Source organism: Pleurodeles waltl, chromosome 7 (assembly GCF_031143425.1).
Source record: "Pleurodeles waltl isolate 20211129_DDA chromosome 7, aPleWal1.hap1.20221129, whole genome shotgun sequence".
Lineage (NCBI taxonomy): Eukaryota > Metazoa > Chordata > Amphibia > Caudata > Salamandridae > Pleurodeles > Pleurodeles waltl.
The window spans coordinates 1,359,099,988-1,359,120,205 of record NC_090446.1 but is presented as its reverse complement, the minus strand read 5'-3'; the positions used below and the strand labels follow the sequence as shown (position 1 = coordinate 1,359,120,205).

The window sequence follows — 20,218 nt, the reverse complement described above, 5'->3', positions numbered from 1 at the left end:
CTGTATGTGCAGCACTGCATTGTGCGGACCGAATTTTGCTTCAGTGTTTTTTTTAATATTTTACCAATCTATGTTGAGGGAGAAATGAACACAGTTTTAACTGGGCTCGAGGGACCTCGATTCACCAAACGCCAGGCCCAGTGCTTGCCTTATTATTTCATCCCTGATGACATCAGAGGATTGACCACGTGGACCACTTTAGCCCCTCTGTAATCTCTCATTTGCTGCTGGACCTCTTGGAAAGTGGAAGGAACGGAAGCTACAGAAGGTTAACAGCCCCGCTGTTTACTTTCTGCAAATGCCTTCATGGCTCCGGAGACCAGGGTCAAAAATGGCACCCCAATATGTACCAAAGGGCAAGCGAGGGGTAGCAGCCGGTGTCCCCCGATCGTCCCAAGTAACATACATCTGAGCCCTCTCCTCTCTCCTACCCACACTACAGTCACATCTCTTTGCTTTTCCTGTCTTCTGACCTTGGAAGTTGACCCAGGTGTTTGTAAGCAGGGAACTGTGGCACAGGAAGCACTTGCATGACTGAGGTGTCACTTTGTTGTGTCTTCCATTCTTTCTGTGTACAGTCTGTTATTTGTGTTTACTGCTCAGCCGGGAAGAGGTTCTGCTCTGGAATGCCTCGTCTGACATATTGTGAGCCAGTTTCTACACTTGGAGCAGGATCCAGAGCAATGAATTAAACACAACGTATTTGTTCTTGCACCCAGCAACACTGAGAAACACCTAGTCCTTGGACAGGAGAGGAAAGGACCTTCTAAAGGTCCACACAACAAAGGAGAAGAAAGCGTGGCGCAGCACCACGCTATGAAGAAGGAAGAAAGAAGATTGTGTGACATCACCTGTCACACTGCAACACCTGACGACCACAGAAGAAACAATAACAAAGCACCACAATCAGTCTCTCGGCCTCGAAAAGGCAGGCTGCAGAATTGCAGTGGACATGGTGCAGCTGGGAGCATACCGCGCGGACCCAGCAGCTTTCTCTCACGCTGCGGGCCGCGCTGCGTCCGACTTTTGGGGGGCGGGGGCGGCCTCAGGGCATTTTGTTTTCTTGGGCTGGGGAAAACAGCCCAGCGCGCTTCGTAGCGCTTTATTTTCGGCGCCCGCAGCCGTTTTGGCAGTGCTGCGGGACGCGGTGATCAGCAGCACTCACCCCCTTTTTCCTATGGATGGGACTGGGGCTGCGACGGCCTCGCTTCTCTCTTTCCTCCCTGAGTTGAGTCCATGTCTGCGACCACGTGGGGTTTCAGATCCCACTCGTCGCCAATGTAATGTGGGGCCCTAGGCCCTCATGCTGGTAAGTAAGGGGACGTAGACACGGTGGTAGGGTGGTATTAAACTGGCCTCAGGCACGTGCGCCCACCCCTTTTATTGGCAGGGTCACCTGACTGGTAACGCCTGTGTTGGGTGGGTGTGTGTTACATATGTAAGACCAGCCCTCAGCAGAGTGGCTGGCAGAAAGACTAGAATGAGTCCAGCTGGACTCTACAGAGTCCACCATTTATTGAAACTTTACATGCCACTAAGGATCGGTTGTAAGCAGTGCTTTAAATGGGCCGGTACTCTCCGGTACTGAGTACCGGCACTTTTTTTATTTTGAGAGGGAGAGTACCGGCACATCTCAAGAAAAACGTAATACTTTAAATTGTAGAGTACCGGCACTTCTCAGAAACAAGCAGGTACTCTTGCACAGAGTACCTGCACTTTAATTTTTTCCATTTCAAGCACTGGTTGTAAGTGCAGACGTGAACAAGCCAGCCCTGCCCTCCAAGTAGATGTGATGTCACTGCAAGGAAGCTGTGGACTGGTAAATGCGCTGATCGCTCGTCTTTGGAGGTCAGCATTCGTCCTCAAAGTGAGGCCTCAGAGAGGTGCATCTCAAAGGATATCTTTCTTTGGTCTAACAAGGAGCGGGGCCCATTCAATGCGATCAAGGTAACCACTGACTATGTGAATATTCCACACCCCCATGAATTCTATGTACATTTATCGCACTCTGAAACCCCAGCATGCATCAGGTCCTTGTGTGCCAACGATGGACTCCCAAGGGCAGCTCTTCTTCTGTCTGTGGGGATAAGGTGGGAAGAGGGACTGGTGCTTAAAACGTTGATGGTGATCCCCTCGAGTCAAACAAAGAAAACAGATCTGATCCCTCTCCCTGATGTATCCCAGCATAATTGCACCGTTCCCACACTGGAACTAAGGCGTGTGTTGCTCTCTTGTTCAGAGCCAGGCATGTTTCAAAGCCCTTTGAAAACCAATCAAAACGCAGATTTCAGATCCCAGCACCACGGACCACTCTACGTGTTGTAAATCTGTTCTTTCTCCCCACCTGTTGGAATGGATTCGTGACTTCCTGGTCACACGTGAGATAATATTCCAGAATATCTATGAGCGAGGGAGAAAAGAAAAAAAAAACATAGTGTAAACATTTTTTACAACAACATGCAATCATCGCTTAGCTGTGGATTTCCTTAAAAGTGGACAGTAGTATGTAGGTGATGTTTCTTTTCTCAATCCATAGCGTGAGAACGGTAGACGTGGACAGACCGCGGTGAATGATGGTTGCGGGGATGCATCTAGTGCAAGGGCTACAGTCAAAGCCTCGAAGGAAATATCTGTCTTTACAAAATCATCACGAGCTGCTGATCCAACAGTGGCTTCATAAGCATTCACACTGAACGTTTCTCTAAAACAGGGAGGCAGCCCTATTCCATTGGCTGTTCTCACAGCCTTTCAGGGCCATTCACATTCTCAGGGGCATTAGAGATGCCCAGACCCTGGAAAATAGTTGTGTGCATGGACCAGAGGTTGTTAGCAGCTTTATGCGCATAAGCTGCCCCTGTCCAAATGTTACATGTTCCTACTGCCATCTTCAGGTACATCATGGCGTTGCTTTCTAACAGAGATGACATCACAGATTACCCAGACTGCACCGAACACCGGCTCTTCATACTTAAAAACAGCAATCACGACGGTAAAAGAAATATAAAGCCTCATTAAAATACCAGTGTGGTGGATCGGGCCTGTAAGGGATTGCCTTTGAATAGGAACAGCCCTTTGTGGATATCATACTTCCTCTGAAAAACCTGTTAGCAATTCCTTAGGCCGCATGAAGGATTTAAACATCCACATCACTTAGTACAGGATCCTATACACATATGTCTGCTTTTGTTTCTCTTTTCATGGCTAAGTCGAGCCTCTTTATGTGTTAAAGTTCCCACATCAAACTATACACCTACATTGACGTGCGCGCCTTGGTTTCCCCTCCTTCGGCTGGGTCCAGCCTCTTCGTGTGTTAAAATACCCGCATCGTAGCATTCATCCATACTGACTTGTCTGCCTTTGTTTCTCCTACCTTGGCTGAGGCCAGTCTCTTCCTGTGTTGCGTTCATTACATATCCATTTGGGTTGGAACAGAAGTCGCTCAGCCCCTAGAAGGGAAGCAAGAAGTAAAGCAAACCGGCCGAGATGTCTTTTTTCATAGATGTCAGAAGCAAATGACGAGAATAACAGTCTGATTACAATGGTGAAGTTTTCAATGGTGATACATTTTTTAAAGTCTTGAAGTTGCACATTTTTCACTGTCCCTAACCTTTGCCCATAGGTAGCATTTTCAGCAACAAAAAAAAACTAAACTTTTTAGCGGGATTTTTACTGATAAACAATGGTTGAACAATTCTTTGCCAAAAAAAGAAGAGTTTATAAAGCATACTTAATGCACTATTATTTTCAAAAAAACTTTATCGTTTTGGCTAAAAGCAATTTTGGAAAATGTGTCGACTTGGGTAATGTCAGGGAGCCCTTCAAATTGCATAGCAGGGAGAGTGATAGAACAGGGAGAGAACTTATCTTCACTTTAATTCTTTGAGGTTATGACTTCTTCCTAGATTAGACATTTATTTTGATTGTTTAGCTTGTTGATATTGACTTAGGCCAGCAAGTAAAACAAGGGATTCCCCACCCATAACTCCCCTACAGCTAACACCGACTCAGTGGGGAATAGACGATCTTAACTGACTCTAAGTTTGCTTTCAGGGAGGCTTGTGCATAATTCCCACTCTAATATGCGACGTCAGTGAATGACTCCCCACTGCAATAAAGACAGACATGTAATACTGCCCCCCGAGCTGGCACAGTGGGGGTTTCAAACCATAACCTTTTGTTTCAAAAGATAACAGCTCATTTTATTCACATGCCCTAAGGCCCTAACAATGTTTAATACAAACCTGATGGGTACAGGAAAAAGGCATGTGGTCCTCACTTAAATGTCAGCTGCTATAATCTGTCAATATCTTCATAGACCGGTGAGGGGGAAGTGGACTGTTTGTCCCATGGAATTGAAATCTTCACACTTCTTCACAAGGGTGGGCACACACGTAAGACACTGACTTTGTGGTGAATCCATTTTAGTTCTTATTGGGACTCAGGAGTTTAGCTTAGCCCTTTACTTGCAGGCCAGTGCCCCCGTCACCTAGTCACTTTTAGCCTAATTAGTATGCTCTGTTGTTTTGCATTTATTTTATTATTTCTTCTAAGATGGCTGCCATTGTTCATATTTTATAAAGATGTTTTGATTACCATTATCAGTGTCACTCTGTGAAGGCATCATTATCAGTGTAATTGTTAGAGATGTACATAGGTATTATTATATCCCTTTCTCATTTACGTGTGATAGGAACATAATGTACACTTGTTGGGGATTGTTTATATAATTTCCACCACAAGTCTGCCTTCTTATCAGTTGTTTGGGAACATACCTGTGTCAGAGTTCCTACATGATCTGTATAAAAACATCTCACATGGACAAAGTCATTAGAGGGATTCTTTTCAGATGCCATCTGTGCTGCATGTCACCTTGCTGCAGAACTGAGCCTTTGTGTCACCATGGAGTCTGACCAAGAGACCTCATTCCAAGTTAACGAGGGTTGGGGGGCAGTTCTCATGAACATGGTACTGGCAGATTAGGTTTATCATGCCTAGCTCTCATTAGGTTAGAAATTAGGCTCTCTTTGCTAGGAATTTTACATCTCATGATTATTGTAGGATGGTGGTTTTTTTTATATTTACAACTCTCATCTTCACAATCCTGCTTATTTTACTGTTCATTATCCTAATCATTGCAGCTCATGCATTTTATCATAGATTGCAGTTTTTTCAATAAATGTATTGAAAACTCTCCTGCGTTTCCTTCATTGCCTGTGTGTGACTGAGACTTGTTGCTAATGAGAGAAAAGGGTAATTTCCCCCCTGAGATGTCGCAATCTAGAGTCTATGCGTAAGGCTGCCAGAAATCACCTTTGCTTTCTGAGTTTTGGTAAGGTACTGCTTGTGAGCCGGGGGGGTTCGGCCGACAGTTGTGACTTGTTGTAGGAGTGACTCAGTCACCTACAAACAAAAGTGCTGTCATCCCTAAACCATCAGTCTCGCCTAGGAGTGAGAGTCCAACTACGACACCTTACTGGGGCCACACTAAGTAAACTGGAAACCTTCACACTGACTATTTTTCTACCCAGGTGTCTGCATCCTCTGCTGTGACATAAAACTTTCCGGGTTTTACACTATCCTAAGATATGGAGGACACACCTTGTTGCCATGGTGTATGCTGCTTGGCAAGAGCCTTGTGTGTGGGCTAGGAGTAGGTGTCAGAGTTCAAAATGAGTACAGCTGGACACTATGATGCCCTTCCTGCATACCAGCAGTACATCAAAAGAAACAGCAATCAGGAATGCAAAAACATACTAGGCCCAACTCAGAGAGTAAATGTGCTGTTAAGTGTTTTTCATAATAGAATCAAACTGCTTTGTGTCTGGTCTGTGTGTCTTGGATTGTGATGCCACAATTTGTTTGCGCATTCCTCCAGACTTATGCAGTCATAAAGTGCTGATATTCCTAAAGTCTTATGTAGTCATAAAGTGATCACATTCCTCCATGCGTATTCATTCATAAAGTGCTCACATTTCTCTGGTCCTATGCAGTCAAAGTAACTTACATTTCTCCACTCTTATGGTATCATAAAGTGCTCACATTCCTTAAGTCCTTCGCAGTCATAAGGTGTAGATATTCTTCCAGTCATATGCAGTCATAAAGTGCTCACATTCCTCCAGTCTGTTGATGTGGTAAAGTGCTCACATTCCTAAAGTCATGCAGTTATAGAGTGTTCACATTCCACCCAGTCTTATGCAGTCATAAAGAGCTAACATTTCTCCAGGCTTGTGCTGTGGTAAAGTGCTCACATTCCCAAAGTCTTATGCAGGTATAGAGTGTTCACATTCCCCAAGTCTTATGCAATCACAAAGTACTCACATTCCTCCAGTCTCATAGTGTTGTAAAGTACTCACATTCCTCCATCCTTGTGCTGTGGTAAAGAGCTCACATTCTTCCAGCCTTGTGGTATCATAAAGTACTCACATTTCTACTGTGTTATGCAGTCATAAAGTGCTCGCATTCCTCCAGTCTTATGGTGTCATAAAGTGCTCACATTCCTCCAGTCGTGTGCTGTGGTAAAATGCTCACATTCCTAAAGTCTTATGCAGTAATATACTGTGTTCATATTCCCCCATTCTTATGCAGGTATAAAGTGCTCACATTCCTCCAGTCTTATGGCGTCCTAAAGTACTCACAAGGACGCGCTTAACTTCAGGTGGGAAACTATATATCCCAGACTGCTCTTGGCCCCAGTAGGCGTCCATTTTTAGGCTCAGCTGCACCCACTTGCCACACCAACGAGTGCTATAAAGTGCGAGGGACTTGACCGCAGTGTGGGACGCGCTTAACCTCAGGTGGGAAACTACATATCCCAGAATGCTCTTGGCACCAGGAGGCGCGCACATTCAGGCCCAGCTGAACCCACTTGCCACACCAACAAGCGCTATAAAGCATGAAGGAATTGACCACAGCGCAGCATGTGCTTAACTTCAGGTGGAAAACTACATATCCCAGACTGCTCTTGGACTCAGGAGGTAGCCATTTTCAGGCTCAGTTGTACCCACTTGCTACACCAACGAGCGCCATAAAGCATGAGGGACTTGACCGCAGAGCGGGGCGCACTTAATTTCATGTGAGAAACTACATATCCCAGACTGCTCCTGGCTCCAGGAGGTGGCCATTTTCAGGCTCAGCTGCACTCATTTGCCACACCAACGAACGCTTTGAAGTGCGAGGGACTTGACCGCAGCGTGGCATGCGCTTAACCTCAGGTGGGAAACTACATATCTCAGACTGCGCTTGACCACAGGAGGCGGCCATTTTCAGGCTCAGCTACACCCACTTGCCACACCAATGAGTGCTATAAAGCGTGAGAGAATTGACCGCTGCGCAGCATGCGCTTAACTTCAGGTGGGAAACTAAATATCCCAGACTGCTCTTGGACCCAGGCGGTGGCCATTTTCAGGCTCAGCTTCACCCACTTGCCACACCAACAAGCGCTATACAGCGCAAGGGACTTGACCGCAGCGCGGGATGCACTTAACTTCAGGTGAGAAAATACATATCCCAGACTGCTTCTGGCTCCAGAAGGAGGCCATTTTCAGGCTCAGCTGCACCCACTTGCCACACCAACGAGCGCTATAAAGCACGAGGGTCTTGTCCGCAGCACAGGACGTGTGCGGGCCTAGGGTGGGCCCGTCCACACCTGAAGCCCAAAGGAGGCTGGGCTGGGCCACCCCCCTAACACTTATTATCAAATAGACTTTGTTTTGAAGCCTCTGTGGGTGGCTCCATTGACCTATCTTACCTTTTACGGCCCATCTTTTGGCTAAAGCATTTCTGATGGGTAAAAGGAAAGTGCCGAGGGTGGGGCTGTGGTGGCACACAGGAAAAAACACAAAAGGCAGAAGCACGCCGCAAACAACTGCGTAATGGACACGATTGACAATCTTTTGGTTGATTGTGAGGATATTTTAACTTCCTCCCTGGATAGAGTCCCTAAAGGTACCCGGAGCGAGCACTCCCCAGTTAGGCCTAGGAAGGGTCATAAGAAAATCCCAGACATGTTAAAAAAATGTGGGACACAGACTCTAGCTCCTACAGGGAGAAGGGAGAAATGCTATCACCCACATTCCCTTAGCATCAGTGAATGAGCTACCACCTCCTGATAGTGATCCTCTTCAATGCAGCAATCGCTTCAGCCCCCTAAACGATATATCAGTCCTACACGATGACCCTGACCTAAGTGGCCTGATGGGTGGGATAGTAGACACAGCAGATACAAACGTAAATCCGGACCTGCCTAATGCTCAGTACATCTCATGAATACAAGATCTAAAGAATGAGGTGTCTGAGCTTAAATCCATGGTTAATTCTTTAATTACAATGGTCAAACAGTTAACGCCTTTAGATGCGATGACCACTATGGGTCACAACTGTAGTTCCACGCTTAATCCCTCGGGTCCCCTGATGCTGTTGTCCAAATTGCCCTTGAACACCTGTAATAAGAACCATATTTGTGCTCCTCACCCTGCTGCTGCCAGTTTGGAGCTCCGTGCCGGCTATCTTCCAGAAGACGGTAGGACTGAGAACTCTTGTCAGGCTTCCACACACAATAGGCTAAACATGGGCAAGGAACCAAGCCTTCACTGCCAACTTTCCAGACCTACAAAAGATAATGTCCCAAATTGTGCTGGACAGTCTGTTGCCAACCGGTTCAATTCTAACACCACTGTACTAACGGTTAACATCCCTAAATTACATCTATCGGCTCAAAGGGAAGGGGGAGAATCTGTTAGAAACAAGGCGATCCATTGGATCCGCCACATGAGGAGCTGTTATTCCATAATACGCGAGGACATAATTGAGGCAGTTAGACGGCCAGATCTGGACACATGCTATGATAAGATCGAGCTGACACTCAGGGACAGGAGCATGGTTGATAATTTGGTGACCTTAGACGCAAGGACAAGTTCCCCTAGGTAGTCCTGCATTCAGTTTAAGCATCCTAGGCTTTCCCCGTGTCAAGGGGAACTATGTTGATCGACCACTTCACCCACATGATATAAATATCCCTGGTTTGGTTGTTTCTTCTATTGTTGACTCTAAAAATACCCTCTCCCCCCTTTTGGATAGACTCCACCAGCCCACTCAGGACCAACTGCTTAGTTGTGAAAATACTGTTCCTGAGGGGAAGATAAGGCTAGAATTCTGGAATGCGGCAGGCCTACTGTCTAAAGTGGCAATAGCAGACTGGAGTGATTTTATTAATAGCTCTGCTATAGTCTGTGTTCAAGAGTCATGGGCAGTAAACCCAATCCACCTAAATGGTTTTAAAACCTATCAAACCCTGGCGGTACCATCTAACTCAGGGAGAGCAAAGCGGGGAATCTGTACCTATGTATCAAATATCCTGAGGGAATCTAGTATAATTATGCTGGCACAGCAACCCTACCGTCAGATTGTCATTGTTGAAATCTCAGTCACATGCGTGCTGGCATTTATCAACTTTTATAACAATATCCCGAAAGCTGAGGTAAAAACAGCCTTGACTTTATTAAAAAGGGATGTCGAAGCTCTCAGAATTGGGAAACATCAGGATTTGGTATTCCTGTGGGGGGGGGGGAGACTTCAATACTGAAGTATGTACCATGGGCTCAGAGAAGATATGTGGTCTAAGTGAAAGGGGGAATGTTGGTCACTCACACTTTAAACACTCCCTCCTCAGGGAGCAATTGAATGAACTTATATTTAGTATTGACCTTGCGTTCTGCAATGAGATATGATGCCCATCAATCCCATTAGCAACCACATTCAACGGTCAAGGGAAAAACTCTGTGATAGACTACATATTGGTCACAAATAGACATGCCGCAAGGGTTGGAAATTTTATCACCCATACAATTGCATGCAGTGACCACTACCCACTGATTATAGATTTGGACGTGGCGCCAGGGGATTTTTTTATCCCAAGCGCCACCTCCTAACTATTGCACGGTGGGTGACATGGACATTAGTAGGCTTAACAGGTACACCTTGCATTGGTCAAAGATTGATCCCCAAAAGTTCCTAAAAAAGTTGATCTGTGGATGTACGCAGGCTTTTGTGAAATGTTTAGACTTGGGTACTAATCCTGAGGATATCATCGAGAGATTTCAAAGGATTGCTGAGGACATCAAGGAGGGACTGGTGATTGCAGGTAGGGGCAGCAGCAATAATAGGAAGATGGGGTGGTTTGATGAATCTTGTACTAAGGCCCATAGCACATTGAAACTAGCCCTACACAAACGCCCACGCTGTGTAAATGAAGTTAGGGCTGCTAGGAAAAACTATAAGTATGTTTTAATGCAGAGGAAAATAGCATTGAAAAATAAATTATGAGGCAAATTGCAAGACGCCAGGTATAGTGAGGATTCTGTAGCTTTGTGGCAGGTAAACAATTCGCCCTATTGTCGGCCAAACACTGGACCACGCCTTGAAATGGCCATTAATGAGGGAGACTGGATCTCTCACTTCTAAGCCATTTATTCTAATCCAACTGATAGGGTAAGCCTGACAAATGACGATGCGCCTGACAGCAACTTTTATGCCCTCGGTAACTTCCCAATCATGCATGCATTTACCTTGGAAGAGGTCATTACTGCCCTAAATGCAAGTAAAGCTGGCAAGGCGCTGGGCGCAGATTTCATCCCGGTAGATCTGTTTAAAGCCGATGCAACGCTTTGGGGGCCATTGCTTACTCAAGTTCTGAACGCATGTTGTCAAGCTGGCCTATTGAGGACTTGGAGGTAATCAATTATTGTGCCAATATTTAAAAAGGGAGACAGACACAGTCCTACCTGTTATCATCTTATCTCTCTCCTGGATTTGATGCTGAAAGCGGCAGGTCATGTTGTCTTGAACAGATTACAAGAATGGGCCCAGGAGAAGAACGTTTTATCGGACTTACAGTATGGGTTCCGGGAGGGAGTAGGGGCCGTGGAGCAGGGTCTGAACTTAAGCATGCTGATTGAGAAATATTGCACCATCAAATAAGGGAGATTGTGTTTGGCCTTTGTTGATTTAACAGCTGCATTTGATTGGGTAATCCATAGTAAATTTTGGGCTATTAGGGGGAGCGTGGGGGTGGACCCACCGATCGTACACTTCCTCAGGCGAACATGTTATGGGTGTAGGGCCAGAGTGAAACATGGTTTAACGGGTGAATGTACCCAGCCATTCAGCATAGAGAGGGGGGTAAGGCAGGGTTGTGTTCTGGCACCCTTCCTTTTCTCCTTATACATTAATAGCCTGGGTAATATACTATCTGCTGACTGTAACAACCTGCCCCAAATAGGGTCCTGGCCCATCGCGGCCCTACTGTAGGGCCGCTGCTCTTAAGGCACAAACCCCCTCACATTGCAACAGTTACTAACGAGCTTTGTATCATATATGGAGGAAGTAGGTGTAAGGAAATGCCTCCTTGGCATGGTTGCCCCCTGACTTTTTGCCTTTGCTGATGCTATGGTTACAATTGAAAGTGTGCTGAGGCCTGCTAACCAGGCCCCAGCACCAGTGTTCTTTCCCTAACCTGTACTTTTGTATCCACAATTGGCAGACCCTGGCATCCAGATAAGTCCCTTGTAACTGGTACTTCTAGTACCAAGGGCCCTGATGCCAAGGAAGGTCTCTAAGGGCTGCAGCATGTCTTATGCCACCCTGGAGACCTCTCACTCAGCACAGACACACTGCTTGCCAGCTTGTGTGTGCTAGTGAGAACAAAACGAGTAAGTCGACATGGCACTCCCCTCAGGGTGCCATGCCAGCCTCTCACTGCCTATGCAAGTATAGGTCAGTCACCCCTCTAGCAGGCCTTACAGCCCTAAGGCAGGGTGCACTATACCATAGGTGAGGGTACCAGTGCATGAGCATGGTACCCCTACAGTGTCTAAACAAAACCTTAGACATTGTAAGTGCAGGGTAGCCATAAGAGTATATGGTCTGGGAGTTTGTCAAACACGAACTCCACAGCACCATAATGGCTACACTGAAAACTGGGAAGTTTGGTATCAAACTTCTCAGCACAATAAATGCACACTGATGCCAGTGTACATTTTATTGTAAAATACACCACAGAGGGCACCTTAGAGGTGCCCCCTGAAACTTAACCGACTGTCTGTGTAGGCTGACTAGTTCCAGCAGCCTGCCACACTAGAGACATGTTGCTGGCCCCATGGGGAGAGTGCCTTTGTCACTCTGAGGCCAGTAACAAAGCCTGCACTGGGTGGAGATGCTAACACCTCCCCCAGACAGGAGCTGTAACACCTGGCGGTGAGCCTCAAAGGCTCACCCCTTTGTCACAGCCCAGCAGGGCACTCCAGCTTAGTGGAGTTGCCCGCCCCCTCCGGCCACGGCCCCCACTTTTGGCGGCAAGGCTGGAGGGAACAAAGAAAGCAACAAGGAGGAGTCACTGGCCAGTCAGGACAGCCCCTAAGGTGTCCTGAGCTGAGGTGACTCTAACTTTTAGAAATCCTCCATCTTGCAGACGGAGGATTCCCCCAATAGGGTTAGGATTGTGACCCCCTCCCCTTGGGAGGAGGCACAAAGAGGGTGTACCCACCCTCAGGGCTAGTAGCCATTGGCTACTAACCCCCCAGACCTAAACACGCCCTTAAATTTAGTATTTAAGGGCTACCCCGAACCCTAGACAATTAGATTCCTGCAACAACAAGAAGAAGGACTGCCTAGCTGAAAACCCCTGCAGAGGAAGACCAGAAGACAACAACTGCCTTGGCTCCAGAAACTCACCGGCCTGTCTCCTGCCTTCCAAAGAACTCTGCTCCAGCGACGCCTTCCAAGGGACCAGCGACCTCTGAATCCTCTGAGGACTGCCCTGCTTCGAAAAAGACAAGAAACTCCCGAGGACAGCGGACCTGCTCCAAAAAGACTGCAACTTTGTTTCAAGGAGCAGCTTTAAAGACCCTGCAATCTCCCCGCAAGAAGCGTGAGACTTGCAACACTGCACCCGGCGACCCCGACTCGGCTGGTGGAGAACCAACACCTCAGGGAGGACCCCCGGACTACTCTACGACTGTGAGTACCAAAACCTGTCCCCCCTGAGCCCCCACAGCGCCGCCTGCAGAGGGAATCCCGAGGCTTCCCCTGACCGCGACTCTCTGAAACCTAAGTCCCGACGCCTGGAAAAGACCCTGCACCCGCAGCCCCCAGGACCTGAAGGACCGGACTTTCACTGGAGAAGTGACCCCCAGGAGTCCCTCTCCCTTGCCCAAGTGGAGGTTTCCCCGAGGAAGCCCCCCCTTGCCTGCCTGCAGCGCTGAAGAGATCCCTTGATCTCTCATAGACTAACATTGCAAACCCGACGCTTGTTTCTACACTGCACCCGGCCGCCCCCGCGCTGCTGAGGGTGAAATTTCTGTGTGGGCTTGTGTCCCCCCCGGTGCCCTACAAAACCCCCCTGGTCTGCCCTCCGAAGACGCGGGTACTTACCTGCAAGCAGACCGGAACCGGGGCACCCCCTTCTCTCCATTCTAGCCTATGCGTTTTGGGCACCTCTTTGAACTCTGCACCTGACCGGCCCTGAGCTGCTGGTGTGGTGACTTTGGGGTTGCTCTGAACCCCCAACGGTGGGCTACCTTGGACCAAGAACTGAACCCTGTAAGTGTCTTACTTACCTGGTAGAACTAACAAAAACTTACCTCCCCCAGGAACTGTGAAAATTGCACTGTGTCCACTTTTAAAGTAGCTATTTGTGAATAACTTGAAAAGTATACATGCAATTGAAATGATTCAAAGTTCCTAATGTACTTACCTGCAATACCTTTCAAACAAGATATTACATGTTAAATTTGAACCTGTGGTTCTTAAAATAAACTAAGAAAAGATATTTTTCTATAACAAAACCTATTGGCTGAATTTGTCTCTGAGTGTGTGTACCTCATTTATTGTCTATGTGTATGTACAACAAATGCTTAACACTACTCCTTGGATAAGCCTACCGCTCGACCACACTACCACAAAATAGAGCATTAGTATTATCTCTTTTTACCACTATTTTACCTCTAAGGGGAACCCTTGGACTCTGTGCATGCTATTCCTTACTTTGAAATAGCACATACAGAGCCAACTTCCTACATTGGTGGATCAGCGGTGGGGTACAAGACTTTGCATTTGCTGGACTACTCAGCCAATACCTGATCACACGACAAATTCCAAAATTGTCATTAGAAATTGATTTTTGCAATTTGAAAAGTTTTCTAAATTCTTAAAAGACCTGCTAGGGCCTTGTGTTAGATCCTGTTTAGCATTTCTTTTAGAGTTTAAAAGTTTGTAAAAGTTTGAATTAGATTCTAGAACCAGTTGTAGATTCTTAAAAAGTATTCCAACTTTTAGAAGCAAAATGTCTAGCACAGATGTGACTGTGGTGGAACTCGACACCACACCTTACCTCCATCTTAAGATGAGGGAGCTAAGGTCACTCTGTAAAATAAAGAAAATAACAATTGGCCCCAAACCTACCAAAATACAGCTCCAGGAGCTTTTGGCAGAGTTTGAAAAGGCCAACCCCTCTGAGGGTGGCAACTCAGAGGAAGAGGATAGTGACTTGGAGGAAAATTCCCCCCTACCAGTCCTATCTAGGGAGAACAGGGTCTCTCAAACCCTGACTCCAAAAATAATAGTCAGAGATGCTGGTTCCCTCACAGGAGAGACCAACACCTCTGAAATCACTGAGGATAACTCCAGTGAAGAGGACATCCAGTTAGCCAGGATGGCCAAAAGATTGGCTTTGGAAAGACAGATCCTAGCCATAGAGAGGGAAAGACAAGAGATGGGCCTAGGACCCATCAATGGTGGCAGCAACATAAATAGGGTCAGAGATTCTCCTGACATGTTGAAAATCCCTAAAGGGATTGTAACTAAATATGAAGATGGTGATGACATCACCAAATGGTTCACAGCTTTTGAGAGGGCTTGTGTAACCAGAAAAGTGAACAGATCTCACTGGGGTGCTCTCCTTTGGGAAATGTTCACAGGAAAGTGTAGGGATAGACTCCTCACACTCTCTGTAAAAGATGCAGAATCTTATGACCTCATGAAGGGTACCCTGATTGAGGGCTTTGGATTCTCCACTGAGGAGTATAGGATTAGATTCAGGGGGGCTCAAAAATCCTCGAGCCAGACCTAGGTTGACTTTGTAGACTACTCAGTAAAAACACTAGATGGTTGGATTCAAGGCAGTGGTGTAAGTAATTATGATGGGCTGTACAATTTATTTGTGAAAGAACACCTGTTAAGTAATTGTTTCAATGATAAACTGCATCAGCATCTGGTAGACCTAGGACCAATTTCTCCCCAAGAATTGGGAAAGAAGGCGGACCATTGGGTCAAGACAAGGGTGTCCAAAACTTCCACAGGGGGTGACCAAAAGAAAGGGGTCACAAAACCTCCCCAGGGGAAAGGTGGTGAGACAGCCAAAAATAAAAATAGTCAAGAGTCTTCTAAAGGCCCCCAAAAACCTGCACAGGAGGGTGGGCCCAGAGCCTCTTCACAAAACAATCCTGGGTACAAGGGTAAAAACTTTGATCCCAAGAAGGCCTGGTGTCGAAACTGTAGTCAGTCTGGACACCAAACTGGAGACAAGGCCTGTCCCAAGAAAAGTTCCACTCCAAACTCCAATCCAGGTAACACTGGAATGGCTAGTCTCCAAGTGGGATCAACAGTGTGCCCAGAGCAAATCAGGGTCCACACTGAAGCTACTCTAGTCTCTGAGGGTGGGGTGGATTTAGCCACACTAGCTGCCTGGCCCCCTAACATGCAAAAATACAGGCAGCAGCTCTTTATTAATGGGACAAGTGTAGAGGGCCTGAGGGATACAGGTGCCAGTGTCACCATGGTGACAGAGAAACTGGTTTCCCCTGGCCAATACCTGACTGGAAAAACTTATACAGTCACCAATGCTGACAATCAAACTAAAGCACATCCCATGGCAATGGTAACTTTAGAATGGGGAGGGGTCAATGGCCTGAAACAGGTGGTGGTCTCCTCAAACATCCCAGTAGACTGTCTGCTTGGAAATGACCTGGAGTCCTCAGCATGGGCTGAGGTAGAACTAAAAACCCATGCAGCCATGCTGGGTATCCCTGAACTGGTGTGTGTAAAAACAAGAGCACAATGCAAGGCACAGGGTGAAAAAGTAGAGCTGGAGTCTGGAAAAATGGCCCAGCCTACCAGGAGAAAAGGAAAGTCAGTTGGGAAGCCAACTGCAACACAGTCAGAAAAAGGGAACCTCTCTTCTCAGGAAGAAGTTCTGCCCTCTGAGGGAACTGAGCCTTTGGAGCTTGAACCTTATCAGGTTGAGCTCTTAGGCCCAGGGGGACCCTCAAGGGAGGAGCTGTGTAAGGGACAAGAAACCTGTCCCTCTCTTGAAGGCCTTAGGCAGCAAGCTGCTGAAGAGTCCAAGGGCAAGAAAAATGGAACACATAGGGTCTATTGGGAAGATGGACTCCTGTACACTGAGGCCAGAGACCCCAAACCTGGTGCCACTAGGAGAGTGGTAGTGCCTCAGTCGTTCAGAGAGTTCATTCTGACCTTAGCCCATGATATTCCCCTTGCTGGGCATTTGGGACAAACCAAGACGTGGGAGAGGTTAGTCAACCACTTCTACTGGCCCAATATGTCCCAGAAGGTTAAGGAGTTTTGCCTCTCCTGCCCCACCTGTCAATCCAGTGGTAAGACAGGTGGGCACCCAAAGGCCCCCCTCATTCCACTTCCAGTGGTGGGGGTCCCCTTTGAAAGAGTGAGTGTGGACATAGTTGGTCCACTGGAACCTCCCACAGCCTCAGGAAATATGTACATCCTAGTAGTAGTGGATCATGCTACCAGGTATCCTGAAGCTATTCCCCTTAGGTCGACTACTGCCCCTGCAGTAGCCAAAGCCCTCATCGGTATCTTTACCAGAGTGGGTTTCCCTAAGGAGGTGGTGTCTGACAGAGGTACCAACTTCATGTCAGCATACCTAAAACACATGTGGAATGAGTGTGGAGTGACTTACAAATTCACTACACCATACCATCCACAAACCAATGGCTTAGTTGAGAGATTCAACAAGACATTAAAAGGCATGATCATGGGGCTCCCAGAAAAACTCAAAAGGAGATGGGATGTCCTCTTGCCATGTCTGCTTTTTGCTTACAGAGAGGTGCCACAGAAGGGAGTAGGATTCTCACCCTTTGAACTTCTGTTTGGCCACCCTGTAAGGGGACCACTTGCTCTTATTTAAGAAGGCTGGGAGAGACCTCTTCATGAGCCTAAACAAGACATAGTGGACTATGTACTTGGCCTTCGCTCTAGGATGGCAGAGTACATGGAAAAGGCAACCAAAAACCTTGAGGCCAGCCAACAGCTCCAGAAGTTTTGGTATGACCAAAAAGCTGCACTGGTTGAGTTCCAACCAGGGCAGAAAGTCTGGGTTCTGGAGCCTGTGGCTCCCAGGGCACTCCAGGACAAATGGAGTGGCCCTTACCCAGTGCTAGAAAGGAAGAGTCAGGTCACCTACCTGGTGGACCTGGGCACAAGCAGGAGCCCCAAGAGGGTGATCCATGTGAACCGCCTTAAGCTCTTCCATGACAGGGCTGATGTGAATCTGTTGATGGTAACAGATGAGGATCAGGAGGCAGAGAGTGAACCTCTCCCTGATCTTCTGTCATCAGACCCAAAAGATGGCTCAGTAGATGGAGTGATCTACTCAGACACCCTCTCTGGCCAACAGCAAGCTGATTGTAGGAGAGTCCTACAACAGTTTCCTGAACTCTTCTCCTTAACCCCTGGTCAGACACACCTGTGTACCCATGATGTGGACACAGGAGACAGCATGCCTGTCAAGAACAAAATCTTTAGACAATCTGACCATGTTAAGGAAAGCATCAAGGTGGAAGTCCACAAGATGCTGGAATTGGGAGTCATTGAACGCTCTGACAGCCCCTGGGCTAGCCCAGTGGTCTTAGTCCCCAAACCTCACACCAAAGATGGAAAGAAAGAGATGAGGTTTTGTGTGGACTACAGAGAGCTCAATTCTGTCACCAAGACAGATGCTCATCCAATTCCTAGAGCTGATGAGCTCATAGATAAATTAGGTGCTGCCAAATTCTTAAGTACCTTTGACTTGACAGCAGGGTACTGGCAAATAAAAATGGCACCTGGAGCAAAAGAGAAAACAGCATTCTCCACACCTGATGGGCATTATCAGTTTACTGTTATGCCCTTTGGTTTAAAGAATGCCCCTGCCACCTTCCAAAGGTTGGTGAATCAAGTCCTTGCTGGCTTGGAGTCCTTTAGCACAGCATATCTTGATGATATTGCTGTCTTTAGCTCCACCTGGCAGGATCACCTGGTCCACCTGAAGAAGGTTTTGAAGGCTCTGCAATCTGCAGGCCTCTCTATCAAGGCATCCAAATGCCAGATAGGGCAGGGAACTGTGGTTTACTTGGGACACCTTGTAGGTGGAGGCCAAGTTCAGCCACTCCAACCCAAGATCCAGACTATTCTGGACTGGGTAGCTCCAAAAACCCAGACTCAAGTCAGGGCCTTCCTTGGCTTGACTGGGTATTACAGGAGGTTTGTGAAGGGATATGGATCCATTGTGACAGCCCTCACTGAACTCACCTCCAAGAAAATGCCCAAGAAAGTGAACTGGACTGTGGAATGCCAACAGGCCTTTGACACCCTGAAACAAGCAATGTGCTCAGCACCAGTTCTAAAAGCTCCAGATTATTCTAAGCAGTTCATTGTGCAGACAGATGCCTCTGAACATGGGATAGGGGCAGTTTTGTCCCAAACAAATGATGATGGCCTTGACCAGCCTGTTGCTTTCATTAGCAGGAGGTTACTCCCCAGGGAGCAGCGTTGGAGTGCCATTGAGAGGGAGGCCTTTGCTGTGGTTTGGTCCCTGAAGAAGCTGAGACCATACCTCTTTGGGACTCACTTCCTAGTTCAAACTGACCACAGACCTCTCAAATGGCTGATGCAAATGAAAGGTGAAAATCCTAAACTGTTGAGGTGGTCCATCTCCCTACAGGGAATGGACTTTATAGTGGAACACAGACCTGGGACTGCCCATGCCAATGCAGATGGCCTTTCCAGGTTCTTCCACTTAGAAAATGAAGACTCTCTTGGGAAAGGTTAGTCTCATCCTCTTTCGTTTGGGGGGGGGTTGTGTAAGGAAATGCCTCCTTGGCATGGTTGCCCCCTGACTTTTTGCCTTTGCTGATGCTATGGTTACAATTGAAAGTGTGCTGAGGCCTGCTAACCAGGCCCCAGCACCAGTGTTCTTTCCCTAACCTGTACTTTTGTATCCACAATTGGCAGACCCTGGCATCCAGATAAGTCCCTTGTAACTGGTACTTCTAGTACCAAGGGCCCTGATGCCAAGGAAGGTCTCTAAGGGCTGCAGCATGTCTTATGCCACCCTGGAGACCTCTCACTCAGCACAGACACACTGCTTGCAAGCTTGTGTGTGCTAGTGAGAACAAAACGAGTAAGTCGACATGGCACTCCCCTCAGGGTGCCATGCCAGCCTCTCACTGCCTATGCAAGTATAGGTCAGTCACCCCTCTAGCAGGCCTTACAGCCCTAAGGCAGGGTGCACTATACCATAGGTGAGGGTACCAGTGCATGAGCATGGTACCCCTACAGTGTCTAAACAAAACCTTAGACATTGTAAGTGCAGGGTAGCCATAAGAGTATATGGTCTGGGAGTTTGTCAAACACGAACTCCACAGCACCATAATGGCTACACTGAAAACTGGGAAGTTTGGTATCAAACTTCTCAGCACAATAAATGCACACTGATGCCAGTGTACATTTTATTGTAAAATACACCACAGAGGGCACCTTAGAGGTGCCCCCTGAAACTTAACCGACTGTCTGTGTAGGCTGACTAGTTCCAGCAGCCTGCCACACTAGAGACATGTTGCTGGCCCCATGGGGAGAGTGCCTTTGTCACTCTGAGGCCAGTAACAAAGCCTGCACTGGGTGGAGATGCTAACACCTCCCCCAGACAGGAGCTGTAACACCTGGCGGTGAGCCTCAAAGGCTCACCCCTTTGTCACAGCCCAGCAGGGCACTCCAGCTTAGTGGAGTTGCCCGCCCCCTCCGGCCACGGCCCCCACTTTTGGCGGCAAGGCTGGAGGGAACAAAGAAAGCAACAAGGAGGAGTCACTGGCCAGTCAGGACAGCCCCTAAGGTGTCCTGAGCTGAGGTGACTCTAACTTTTAGAAATCCTCCA

General features: G+C 47.4%; 1 protein-coding gene across 3 annotated transcripts in view; it reads right to left on the bottom strand.

The window, feature by feature from the left end:
• TTYH1 (tweety family member 1) overlaps positions 1 to 20,218 on the bottom strand; it is a 207,987-nt gene that overhangs the window by 14,648 nt on the left and 173,121 nt on the right. For all 3 annotated transcript variants that reach the window (XM_069200796.1, XM_069200797.1, XM_069200798.1), the window contains exons 7-8: positions 3,371 to 3,446; positions 2,345 to 2,400 (exon numbers count right to left, since the gene is read on the bottom strand). In XM_069200796.1, the coding sequence (XP_069056897.1) occupies positions 2,345 to 2,400; positions 3,371 to 3,446 (132 nt within the window). The remainder of the gene's footprint in view (positions 1 to 2,344; positions 2,401 to 3,370; positions 3,447 to 20,218) is intronic.